The sequence below is a fragment of the Danio rerio genome, chromosome 3 (assembly GCF_052040795.2).
Source record: "Danio rerio strain M-AB ecotype USA chromosome 3, GRCz13ab, whole genome shotgun sequence".
NCBI lineage: Eukaryota > Metazoa > Chordata > Actinopteri > Cypriniformes > Danionidae > Danio > Danio rerio.
The window spans coordinates 31564849-31578840 of NC_141023.1; the positions used below are offsets into that span (position 1 = coordinate 31564849).

Consider the following 13992-nt stretch of genomic DNA (forward strand, 5'->3'; position numbering starts at 1 on the left):
CGGTGTAAAACTTGATCAGAAAGCAAAGTAGCATTGTTCATTTTTTATGATGATTTCATTTAATGTACTTAATTTTACACACCCATATCTGTTCGTTCGTTTATTTCATCTGTAATCATTATTTCCTTTAAGTTAAGCAATGTTAGTTCTCTTTTGTCTTATTATTTCGTGTGTTTTCGCTACTGCCGCATTACCCTGTTTCTGTCCTCTTTCCCTCCTCTCTTCTTTATTGGTTAAAGAAGTTCACTGCTAGACTGAAGGTGGTTGATTACATTGGGCATCTGCATGGCGGCAGCAAGCTAATGTCTGGTATTGTGCTTTAATGAGTAAAACAGCAGTCATCAGTCGTCTGCATGTGCGCTGCTTTATTTACATGCTTCATTTTCATGTAAGGCCTCAGGACAGTGTGCGAGAGCCATCTGCTGGATGTACAGTCTGCTATACCACACTTGTGCTCTCTATAACTACAGTGTTCAGTTAAGTGTTTCAGGGAGATTCTCAGATCAGTATTAGTTATTCGTTTTTTTTGTTTGTTTTAACGATCCATCGGGTTGTTTAGCCATGTAAAGGCAAAATGCAGTAATTACACCACATAACTTTTGTTAAATCTGATCATAGGTGAGTCAGAAGTATTACGGAATAGTCTAACTCAGTGTTTCTCAACCACGTTGAACCACGTGTTTCTCAACCACCTGGAAGACCACCAGCTCTGCATATTTTCCATGTTTTTTAAACCAAACACACCTGATTCAGATCATTAGCAGATACTGAAAGACCTGTAATGGGTGTGACAGACAAAGGAGACATCTAAAACATGTGTGTTGGTGGTCTGATGTGGCTGAGAAATACTGGTCTAGCTCAGTTTTGAGCATATGCACCCTGAAGGCACAGGACGTCAGTGACGTCATATTGACGTTGCACCCTAACATACCCCAACGTTGGGGGGGTGTTGGATTTTTTATGTAAATGAAAATTAGGTTGATGTCAGAATCCAACGTCAGGCCGACGTTAGTATTCAATGTCTAACCTAAAATCAACCAAATATCAATGTCTAATCATGTTACACCTTGACATTGTGTGGACGTTACCACAATGACATCTATCAGACGTTGGATTTTGATCACTCACCAACACAACCTAAAATCAACCAAATATCAGCATAATTTGACCTCGTTATTGGACGTCAAAATAACGTTGTCCTTAGATGCTGGCTTTTTGGTCACCTGACGTCAGGATCTACATCTAACCTAATAGTAGCGTCTTATGATGTTGTGTGCCTGCTGGGCATTTATTGCATTTTTTTTTTCTTTTAACGGTGTCAAACTATCTGACACGTGTTTAAAATGTATCAGGGTATATTTAAAACAAGCAAGTGCAAGTATATATTTTGTATTACCCTAAATCTAGTCAAATGACCTGGTATATTGAGAGGGAGAGAAAGAGAGAGACAAAACAATTCCTATATGATTCAGGTCCAGTCCTAAAAAGAACACCATTTTATTTCTCACCTCGTGTCTCACCATGTCCTCCTCCTCCTCTTCATCTCTCTTTTCTTTGCCTTTCTGTTTTTATGCTCTTAATGAGGGTGTATAGTTCAGGTTTTAATGATATGTACAGTTTTTGAAGGTTGACTTTGTAATTTCCACATGCATGGATTTCTACTGCGAGCAATAAGGAAATTATAAGTCCATAATATATATATATATATATAAATATGTGTGTGTTTTGATAAGAAAATGTATTTTAACAAAGAGGTTTATGTACATGTTTGCTAATACGAGTGTGTACATATGGATGTGCTTATTCATATGCACATGCATATTAATGATTTGCATGAAACAAATGTACAAACTATTTTTTTTCATTGCTGTTTTGTTACCAATCTGTCATTTTCAACTTGACTGCTGTTAAGGGGAGGGCGGGGCTTAGTTCTGCATGCTAAGATGCTATTGGGTGGCAGAGACCATTACAACTGTTGTACTCAATATGGGGTTTCTGAATGTGCTTTAACTATGTATCTGTTTTTTATTTTATTATTATTATTTTAGTTTTCCTTTCTCTGTTAGACATCAAAAGCATTGCAGATGGTCATTTTATGATTTATTCTTTTTCATCTTTTCACAGAGAACTATTCTGAAAGCCCAGTGCTTATCAGATATATGCAAAAAGAAGCAGTAACTGTGAACTAAGACTAGAACAGAAAATCCACTTCTTCCTTCACAAACACATTCCCGAATGAAAACCCAAGCCCCCGAACCAGTATCAGCTCCTCTACAAGTCCATTTTAGTTTGTGTTCCCATCTCATGTCATCATCGGTCTTGTTTAATCACATAGTTTTGTGTTATTTATGAGGAAATTACTAGTTCTGTTCCCCCTCACTTTTGTGTTATCCTCACTTTTAGCGCCCTCTGCTGGTATATGAGGGGGGTGATAGACGTAGCATTCAGTGCTGTAGATCATTAGCACTCTTTGGTCCCTTTAGAGGCTAAGAATTAGCCCTTAACGCGTACCTGTTATATATAAAACATTATTTTAGGTATTTGTTTGAACAGACCTGAAGGATTTCCTGTTCTCTCCTGTGTGGTCAGAGCAGAGAGAAAGATGCTAATGGTAATACATCAATGCACGTTTCCACACATTCAAGATAGCTAGCACTTAGCATCCTAGTGCATTTTGTGGTTTTGCAGTGTGTAGTCTATCTGTAAAGGTGTAGTCAGGGTGGATGGAACGGCACTACTTGTATCCCTTTATTTCAATCCTGAAATTAGGATGTGGAAGAGACAGGCCTGCCGCTAGTTAGCTTAGTTAGCAAACGCCCTGGTAAGCAGAGGCTGCATGCGACCTTGAAGGGAAATGTAAATAAATCTCTTGTACACAGACTGCATGTGGAGTTCACCGCACAGAAATTATGTTTTGATTCCAATGTGGCATTCGAAACGGGGAGAGCAGGTCCAGTGTAAATGACTTAGCGCCATTACCCGCAATCCTCTCCGTCAGACTTACGCTTCCCTGTCACAACTCAGGTAAATCTCTTTTTGTTCGTCTCTACCAGTGCTTCCAAAATGATGTCATTCGAAACAAAGAGAGAGACATTTGAGTTATTAATGACCCCATGTATGCATGCATCTGTGTAAATATCAATCATCTCAATGTTCATCGCAAGTCTTCCTTTTCCACAGATCATCCTTTATTTCGCCATTTCATCCGTTCATTCATTCCCCAAGTACAAACTCTTACTGCTTCCAAATAACAACCAAAAAAAAAAAAAAAAGCCTGGATGACAGTATGAGAAAACGAGGAAAAAGTAATCCGTGATTTGTTAAGAACCAAGTGAACTTTTCAAACACGGTCTGCTGTAAGTGGATTACGAAACAAAAAACTGTGTATGGAAATCGGGACGCAACCAAAAATCAGGAAATGAAAGCATGAGGGTCAGATGGACAGATTGTGTGTTTGGGGAACAGAGTATTGGGAGGATGGTCAACAAATGAAGAAAGGCGTCGTGAAATGGAGGACAGTTTGGGGAAGAAAGAAAAAAGGCAAAGAGAGGAGGAAGGGAGCTGAACGCTTCTCAGTGTAAGAATGTGCGTAAGGTGTTCTGTGCGTCACTGCGTGTTTTCATGTGATGTGCCTGACTGTGTGCTTAGTGTTTTGTTTTTCCTTTGTGTGCCACTTTTTTCTGATGTTTGGCGCTGTTCTCAAATGGTGCACTCGCTCTCTATTCCCTATGCCAGCTTTCATCATTTGGTAATCTCAAAATAAGGGCACCTCATGGGGAATAGGGAGACGTTTTAGGACGCACCCTTTGTGTGAAGGGATTCACTGATGTACGACAAGCTTTTGCTTTGTTCTGGTCCATCCTAGAGGGCTGACAAAATCCACCATTTTTAATTCACTCTTTGGATTTGATTCACCAAAACAGGATTTTGTGGCCCTCGACGACTTGAACTTTTCTTCTGCTTTTATGTGTGTTTGTTTTCGTGAGTGTGATTTCAAGAGTCTTGCATTTGTGTGTTTTGTTTTTGAGCGCATGTTATGATGGGCTTTGCTATGAGGGTTTCTTTCGTTTCTTTTTTACATTTAGGAGACTTTATGAAAATAATGTGCCATGGACATCCCTCCTAAACAAAGAACAATAATTAAAAAAAAGTTGTGTTTGGCTTCTTTAGCTTTGGCTCTCGCAGTTGCGCAGTCTGAATCGACCGTCATCTGCGATAGCCTCTAGCAGTGTGTAGCTTTTAATGCGTTTGTAATGAGGCCGTGCGACGTGTAAGGTGATACTGATTTTTCTATCCCCCTGTTTTTCTATTCCCCTCTCTTTCTCTTGTCTTCTCCGCAGTGCTGAGCTTCTGAACTGCCCCTTTTTTCAAGCTCCCCAATCGCAAAACCTGTCCAGAGGCAAACCCCGGAGTCACCGCAGGATTTGAGACGACGAAAGAGAGAAAACGAGAGATGAACAGATCGCTGCGCTGAACTGACTTGAAGAAAATATCGTATCGCTCATCTCTCCATTACTTATTTTAAACCCCAACCTAGGTGCAATAAACTGAAGATACACAATGTCCTGGGAGGAATTAAAACACATTCTTCCTTAAGAGATCACCAGGCTTGGAAAAAAAGGGTGGGATTAAGCATACAAACTGTAGTATGTCCCGGCACGACCCTTTTCCTGGTGGAAATGGATGCAATTTTAAAACAACAAGACTTTTTTTTGTGGGGCATAACACCTTGATAAATGCACCTAAAAGTTGGCATAAAGAAAAAAAAACTTCAGTCCAGTCTCAGATGAAAAAAATGTGTGGAAAAACACTCATCATGCCCTTCAACGCTATGCAATTCAACCACACATTCACAGAAGAGTTCATCAAGCGCTTCGATCGAACAGTTATCAGCCAAACTTTTTCCACTCCTTTAACTTTTGGAGATCTTGCACGTGCTTTAAATGAAAATAGACAGTGGCGTCATCGGCCTGCCATATTGCTGTATCGTACAAACCGTTTCCCCATCCATCCAATCAGAAATCTTGTTCAGAGTGTCCTTCTCAGGGCTCAAGGAAAGGTGACTATGAAGAAAAGAGCGTCAGCCTCTCTCTTTTCTCTCTCTCTTAGTTCAGCTCTCTGCATCTCAGCATTTCTGTTCCACTGTAGATGAACTGCATGGCATGAATGAAAAAAAAAAGAAATAAAAAAACAGAGAAAAATGGTAGAGATCATGCTGAGAGGAACAAGAGGAAACTAGACAGGACCGCTGCACAGTGCAATATGGGTGACTCTGGATCAGTGGATGGGGTCACGGATGAAAAACACAGGTCTTTAACCTTGATGTGGGGAATAGAAAACAAGTGCATGACACCAGTTGAAGGACAAAGGGGTTTTTAAGAGGACTGAGTGAACTTTGAACAAAAGCCGACAAAAAAAAAAAAGAGAAAACTAAAAATGCATTTTTCTCACTTTGTTTACCAGCATGACTAAACTGCATGACTTCTGCAAGCCCTGATCCCCAAATTAGAGGGCTTGAATCACTAAACTCCAAAATCAAAAGGAAACAATAAAAGTTTATGCTAAATGCTACTAAATTTAGAAGAAAAAAAAGCATATATTTAAAAAAAGAGAGGCTCTATATTTTGTTTTTGAATAAAAAAAGAAGAATAATGTAAAAATATATAGGATTGCAAGATTCACAGTTTTGTTGGATTAAAGATAAACCCCACTGAGTCTAGCTGAATGATGAGATGAACTCCTTCACTCCCTCCATGGCTTCAAGTGACATCTTCCCTCCTTTTTCTCACCCTTTACTTGGACTCTCCTGGCTCTCTGATCTGCCCTTCACGATTACCCTCAGTCATATCAGCCTCCGGCAGCAGCACGACAGCTCCTCGGGAGACCTCCAACACCTACAGGGCTCTTTTCTTTTGAAGGTTATGGGTCTGAAGAGCAAGGTGGAAGGGCATTTTAAGGCCTTGGGTGACATTTTCTTTTTAAGTTCAGCTCTGGTGGAAAGTAACTTTGATTTGCAGCATTTGCTCTTCTTTATTTCATCCACTTTCTGTGGGTTAATCAAAGCTTTATCCATCAAAAGTGAGTCCAATCTGATGAATATCAGCGTGGTGTGAACTGCTGCGTCTTGAGACCCTGAGCACTTACATCACAAAGCACTATTGTCCAATCAGGAAGCCATAATCTCCGAAAGTAGCGACAGCATCTGAGCTCAAAGGTGCTCATGCATGGGAACATGCTGGTTCAAAAACCTGCACACAATTTTTGTAGTTCTTGTGTTGATTTAAAGATATTAGCATTTACGTCCTATAATTTATTTTTGGATACTTTATTGGGTGTCAGATTTTTGTTTTCAGCCATCTAAGATTTATATTTATAGAAAACTAGATTTTATTACGAACGATTGCATATGCTGAGCACTCATGCCATTCTAGAAAAACCAGCCATGCCATACCAAAATGGACTTCAGTATTAACCTAGCAGCAGATTTCTGGTATTAGCATTAGTATGTGTGAGAGGAGGGCCATGACTCCACCTTTAACTCATAGATTACACACGTGACGATTAGCTCTTTTACTGTTTGTCTTCACCAAGAAACGTTTTGTTTAAAGAGTCTGGTTAAGTTTAGACTGTGTTTACATTTATTTATGCCACTTGATGTTGTTTGTTCTATCAGCGCTCATCATTCTAACGTAAGCTTAGTTTAGTAACTACCTATGCAACACCTAAGCAAGACCTTAGCAGCTCACACACTCACACACACAAACAAACACACACACACACACATACAAACACGTCATGTGCTCAGGCCAGCTGGCTGGTGTCTGTTTACCGGTGCTGTGTGTCCGGGGAGGGAAAAAACAACACAGATGCAGCTCCATCACCACAAGAGCCAGCGTTTTCTAGAGTCATTTCAAACGTTAGCAAGTAGCTTGACGGTGCGGTAGACGTGTGCAGCTGCAGTAGCCATGTTGCGCTTATTTCACAGGAATTCCCTTCTTTCTGAGTAGCGTCCGGCCTGTTTTACGTCTTTCCTGCTCGCTGCTTCCCGGGTGCAGGAAGACACTCATGCACTTTTTCGAGTCATAGGCATATATTCATGTACTGTAGGACATATGTGTTTGTTTTAGGTTGCAGATTTCATCTCATAAGCGTTTGTTGACTGGTTATGTACCTTTCTGGTCGGTCGAACGGAGCAATAATGATGGAGGGCCACCTTTTGTCTCATTTCTCATACGAAATCCAGTGTGCCTGAAACTGTTCCCTGAATGTGTATGTATGTAAACGGCCACATCCATCGAAGAAGCTCTCTCTTGCGAATGCTTTCCTGGAGGGTTCGTCTTGGCGTGAATGAGACCGCAGCCCCCTTCAGATGGCTGACAGCTCAACATACCTTTACTTGAAACCCAAATACAAAACATATCAGAGAGGAGCAGAACAAAGCCAGAATCAGTCTTCACGCTTTCTCCACTTCCTGTTTGCATCCCCCCTCCCCGCCTTCATCCGTCCCCCTGTCCTTCTGGAATTTTGGAGGAAGAAGCTTTTTTGCATCCCTTGTTCTTGTGTTTTCTATCATATTGTTTGAAGTTGAATTATAATGCATGCATGGAAAACAATGAGGACATAACTTGTGAATAATTTGTGAATGGCCAGAATGAGGGAACCATCTCTTTCAGCTGGGCTCTCTACTCTGCGACTTCTCTCTCGGAGAAACTTTCACACCATAAAGGTGGCACAGAGGTGCTTCCGAGGAGGCGTTTGAGTGTCTTTGCACAGTATTTAATGCAGCTCGGAGGTGGCTTGAGCGCTGCAGTTACAGCTGCATACTTTGAGCAGGCGTTTATGCAGCATCGCTGTTTATATTTTGAATTGTACGTTGGCAGCCTTAACTCTTTGTAAAGACACCCTCATAAAGGATAGAAGAACATGTTTCTGGTGTCCCTCACCTTTTTATTCGAATTGTAGCCATTTCAAATGATAGCTATGGCTATATGGTAGCCATTTTGAAAAATGTACTTGTTTCTATATTGTTTTTGTCTGGATGATATCTGTAGTGAACATTCATCAGAGCTTCCACAGACTCAGAGCTGAACAGATGCAGCAGATGTCAACAACAAAAAAACCCTGCAGGAATTCAGTTTCCCCTGCATGTGTATTTACATTTATTCTAGTATAGTTTGGCCCGATATGCACTATGTGTTTTTTGTGTTTCGTCCTTTTATACTTATCGTAGCTTATTTAAAAGGGGGATTGATTGCACTATCAGAGCTAATGGAGCTGCTGAGCGAAAGCCTAACCACACTCTATATTCACCCCAAAGACGCGAATCATTGATGAAGAGAGTGAGAGAGAGAGACAGAGAGGCCAGTGAGAAAGAGAAGGTTCCTAAAAGAAATGGATGAGTTCTATGCTACTAAGATTGATGCTGGATACAATTTTATTGTCATACAAAAAAGGGAAAAAAATATCAAGAACTGTATAAAATATATTTCAATGGAATGTTTATTATTTACCTTTTATATTTTTGAAATGTATAAAGAAAAAGATTAATAAACTGTATAATTTAACAGAGTTTGTGAAAACGGAGACTTAAAAATCGTTATATTACTAAAAGTATGAAAGTTTGAACGTGAATGCTAACCTACCTGATCAAATCTCCATTACAGATAGGGAAAAAAAGAACAATTAGAAAAATGAAATCCAATTTAAAAAGAAAAAGTTCTCAAAAAGTCAATAAAAATGTTAAAAGCTCATGCCAAAATTTTCAACACTTGTCCTGTGTGATTCTTCAAATATTCTTTGCTATTATTCCATGTTGAGTCCTACCATACACTGTAATATTCTTTACCCTTTGTTCTTGCTTTTCATGACTTTTCAGTGAAAGTGCAGTGTAAAGGGGCCATTTCTCAAAAAAAGATCTTGTTTTGTGTATTTGTGAAGAACATTTGAATCATCTAAAGAGCCTAGAAACAACCCTACATACATTATGTAGTTCTGTGGGTGTCATTTATGGCAATAAAATATATTTTAATTTTAAGATCACATATATCAGAATAAATTTTAATTATTTATGTAGCTTCATTTTTGAGGAGAAAGATTCTGTGACATTATTTAGAGTAATAAAATGACATTTTAAGCTGGTATGTCATTCTCAGAATACCTACAGTGTGCAGCATAATTAAGTACACCCCATTTCGTAATTGATTTTTTTTTCTCTATTTCTCAGTGAATCTAGGCAATGTATTTTGGTACATTTAAACAGATTTATTAAATATATTTATTAAAATATATTTTTGTCACCATACATATTTAGAAATTAAAAGATGCAATTGAATTCAGTTAAAATATTGCAAAAAATCAATGTTTTTGCTTTGCTTGATTTTTTTCTCTTTTTTAAAATTTGTATTTAATATTTTTATATAACATAAATTTGGGTGCACTCGTTTTTGGAGCGTTATCGTAAGTTATTTTGTTTTTTTTGGTATTAAGTTATTTTCAGATTTGGCTTCAGTACTGACTAATCTAATGATTATGCACAAATGTAATATTGTACAGCTTCCTGTTAAAAATGTAAATTTAAAATAGAGGTTTGTGAGGGGTGAACTTACATATGCTGAGCACTGTACAAGTTGTAGTATATAGTATGATACAGCACTTTAACTTGGATATGTTTGTATGACCACCAGGCTGATGATATATTTACATTTATTTAAATGCGTGTTATATTATTTGTCCACCCAGCAGAGCAGCACTAATGAGGAGTCCAGCCAGCACTGCAAAAAATGTAACCACAAAAAGTCAAGACAACAATATTTGTTTGCTGCTTTACCTTATTTTAATCAATTAATCAGGTTTCAAACTAAACTTTTTAAAGTTATGCTTTTATAAACTAAGTTATGCTTTTAACATATAAAACTTATACAGTTAACTGCATATTTTTGTCAGTTTGATTGATGTGTTAAATTTGAAAAGTTAGTAAAAGTATTTAGTCAGCAATACTTTTTTTTACAGCAAGATGAGTGGGATATCAAGCTGATTAATTTCACTCAATCGTGTGACTACACCACGGGCCACGCTTTTAATTTGAAAAAATAAAAAAGACAACAATCACTGGCGCTTGATTTGGCTTGAGTTGATTTGTTGGTCTTAACAACTATGTACTTGCATCCCAAATTGTAAAAAAGTATTAGAGAACACTCTTGAATTGGGTTAAGGACAGGTTTGGTAGAATGGGTAGATTTTAGAGTGGGTTAAGGTGTAATGAATGGTCAACATTGTAACTAAAAATGTAATTACAGAAATTGATTTGAGGTGAAATTACATGCAGATATTTAATCAATCATAAGTACAATGTAAAAACATGTAATTCCACAACATTGTAACAAATGATTAATTTCAGTGTAAGTGCATATTAGTTAAGGCCACCTAATATAAAGTGGGAACAATTTGTCTTATAAATGCAAGTGTTGTCATGTTTATTAAATAACTCATCCTCCTATATTGCAGATTCATTTCAGGAGGTTTTTCTAGAATATCAAACTTGTGTAATTGTGTGTCCAAGACACAAATGTCATTATCAGATGTCATTGTAATGTCAATGACCCAAACTGGTTAAAGAACATTGCATACATTGTTTGCATACAGGTCGAAGTAACAATTTCTCCCCAGATGATGCCCTCATGAAACCCTTTATCTAGAAGTTCTTGATATTCACTACTCATGCAAACAATGCTAAAAGAAAAGACTTATGGCTGACAGAACATGTTTGTTTTTAGTACCACATAATGTAGTCAAACACTAAGAAGAACTTTCAATAATTTCTAGTAGTGTTGGACTTCACTTAACACCACCCTTAATAACCGCCATCAGAAATAATTCAATACAATTCAATTCAGCTTTATTTGTATAGCGCTTTTACAATGTAGATTGTGTCAAAGCAGCTTCACATAAATGGTCATAGTAACTGGAACAGTGTGGTTCAGGTTTTAGTGTTTAAGTTCAGTTCAGTTCAGTTTAGCTCAGTTCAGTGTGATTTAATCATTACTGAGAGTTCAAACACTGAAGAGCAAATTCATCGATGCGTAGCTCTACCAATCCTGAACCATGCGAGGCAGTGGCGACAGCGGAGAGAGAAAAAAAACTTCACCTGATGGGAGTGAAGAAAAAAAACCTTGAGAGAACCAGACTCAGTTGGGCACGACCATTTTAATTTCTCCGCTGGCCAAAAGTCTTGTGCAGAACTTCATTCGCCGTGGTTTAGGCTGGAAGATGGCCTCAGTGAAGACTCGTTTGTCCCTGGAGCGTCGCTGGAATCAGACTCATGTTCTCCACTCCCCACGACCATCAGCGCAGCAGCAGCTCAGGATATGGCCTGGTCCCGGATATGGAATCCTTGGGATCATCACGTCGCTGGTCTTGGATCCAATCAGTGACTCCGCATAATCTGAGGACCTCGGGATGAGTATCCCCAGGTGAAAATAGAGAATAAAGAAAATAATAAGCGTAGCTGCTGTTCATAGTGTATATAAGCAAGATGCAGAAGCCAGTGTGGAACCCACTAGGTGATGCATTGAGTGTATGCTTTACTAAACAGATAGGTCTTTAATCTAGTTTTGAACTGGGAGAGTGTGTCTGAGCCTCGGACATTATCAGGAAGGCTTTTAAAGAGTGTAGGAGCCATGAAAGAGAAGACTCGACCTCCTTTACTTGATTTTGCTATTCTAGGTACTACCAGAAGCCCTGAGTTTTGAGATCTTAAAGAGCGAGTTGGTTTGTAGCGAGACAGAAGGTTGGTTAGATAAACAGGAGCTAGATTATTTAGAGCTTTATAGGTGAGAAGTAATATTTTTAATTCAATACGAAACTTAACAGGCAGCCAGTGTAAGAATAAGCCAATCATTTAAGTACTTTTTGCATTGTTGCATGAAACTTAGTAATTAATATGTCAAAACTCTACTTACTTTCTTAAACTGAAACAAAAACATAAACCTTGAGTAGGCGATTGCTGTAAATGGTGTCCGTTGTTGAAGTGTTGAACCAGTGGGTTTAGTGTGTCAAATGCCTTTTTTTTTTTCATAAATAAGGCAAATTCCGAGAGATTCCAAATGTTTTGTTGTGACCTTAAGAGTAGAGTAGACAATTTTCGAGAGGCTTGTAGTTGCAAGCTAAGCTTTGAAAGCTAAAGATCCTGCTTTTGATAATCACTGTCCAAAGCCAACTTCCCCTAAAAGACATGAATGCACACAAACAGACCTGAGAAAATACCAGTATCTCAAAACTTCATGTCTCATTCACAAGTGTGAAAACATTACAGTACTAAGTGCATAATATCATAGTAGTGATGATAAGCCAGTCTGCATAGCAGGAATGTGCTCATGATGCATGCTTTTTGTGCAAACAGTGTGCAGAGGTATGCAAATCCATATGTTGACAGGCAGATAGGACAACCTTCGTATTGTTATGTTCAGTAATACACATCTACAGTCCCTTCTGTGTTTGCCCATTGAATACTCTGAGAACATGAAAGTGTTCTTAACTTCATTCATTCATTTTCTTGTCGGCTTAGTCCCTTTATTAATCCAGGGTCGCCACAGCGGAATGAACCGCCAACTTATCCAGCAAGTTTTTGCGCAGCGCATGCCCTTTCAGCCGTAACCCATCTCTGGGAAACATCCACACACACATTCACTACGGACAATTTAGCCTACCCAATTCACCTGTACCACATGTCTTTGGACTGTGGGGGAAACCGGAGCACCCGGAGGAAACCCACGCGAAGGCAGGGAGAACATGCAAACTCCACACAGAAACGCCAACTTAGCCGAGGTTCGAACCAGCGACCCAGCGACCTTCTTGCTGTGAGGCAACAGCATTACCTACTGCGCCACTGCCTCGCCTTTCTTAACTTTAATAATAACAACTATTTCAAGAGTCAAAAAAAGTAAAAGAGGACCAAAACTTTCACAACAATTATTATACTGTTAAATAATTCAATGTGCAGGTTATGCATTTTAATTAGCCATGAAAAACATGTAGATTTATTTTTGAATATATCCATCTATCAAGTATTTGAATAGTTGAGTAGTTCTCACAGATACAACATATAGAAGTGAAACTTACCTTCTGTTTGTTCCAATGTTCCAAAACCAATATAAAATATGTATTTAATGTGAACATAATACATAGTTCACTATTGGGGATTTCAATAATGTGAATATAATTAGACTGGTTCTAGGAGTTGTTTTTTGTTCTTCTGTTTCTTCCTCCCTGGCCCTTTGCTGTTTTTAACTGCTTTACATAACATTACACAAAATGTATATGGGTTATTTAAATTACAGTATGAACATAAAGTAAGCTTCATTCATCTTCTTTTCAGCTTAATCCCTTTATTAATCTGGGGTCACCACATCAGAATCACTGCAACATCCATACACTCTCATTCACACACATACACTACAGACATTTTAGCTTACCCAGTTCACATATACCACATTTTTGGACTTGTGGGGGAAACCGGAGCACCCAGAGGAAACCCACGTGAACATGGGGAAAACATGCAAACTCCACATAGAAATGCCAACTGACCCAGCTGAGGCTCGAACCAGCGACCTTCTTGCTGTGAGGTGATTGTGCTACCCACTCTGCCACCATGCTGCCCTTGTAAACTTAAAAAAAATTCATTTGCTTGTATGAGACTGAAATAATGTTATGAGACTATTTTTTAATAAAATACAAAATATGTCTGAAGAAATATTTGTCACCAAAAAGAATCGCAAGAATAAGCAAAAAAACCTGCTTGCACTTTGATCATTATTTTTATAAAGTAATTAAATCTGAAACCCTACTTTTGTGTGTTATAATAGCCTCAGTTCTTGGTCTTTTCTGATCCTGAATTAACATGGACATATTCAATAAATAGCATATTTTAAAAATGATGCTGCAATCCAGATTGTGTCTATTTATATCTATTTAAAATGATAAATTGGATACTTTCAT

The 13992-nt window shown here is 38.3% G+C and overlaps 1 protein-coding gene across 34 annotated transcripts in view; it reads left to right on the forward strand.

The window, feature by feature from the left end:
- The window catches only part of kcnc3a (potassium voltage-gated channel, Shaw-related subfamily, member 3a), a 113871-nt gene extending 105106 nt beyond the window's left edge, over positions 1-8765 (forward strand). For 10 of the 34 annotated variants that reach the window (XM_087242851.1, XM_087242858.1, XM_087242866.1 and 7 more), the window contains 2 exons: positions 2125-3585; positions 4341-4697. Coding sequence is in view for 16 of the 34 variants with exons in the window: in XM_087242858.1 (XP_087098984.1) it covers positions 2125-2189 (65 nt within the window). In the remaining 18 variants the exon portion in view is untranslated. Of the gene's footprint in view, positions 1-2124; positions 3586-4340 lie in introns of those variants that run through there. The other 24 variants (XM_087242848.1, XM_087242853.1, XM_087242846.1 and 21 more) reach the window with 4 other exon arrangements.
- The last annotated feature ends 5227 nt before the right edge of the window (positions 8766-13992 follow it).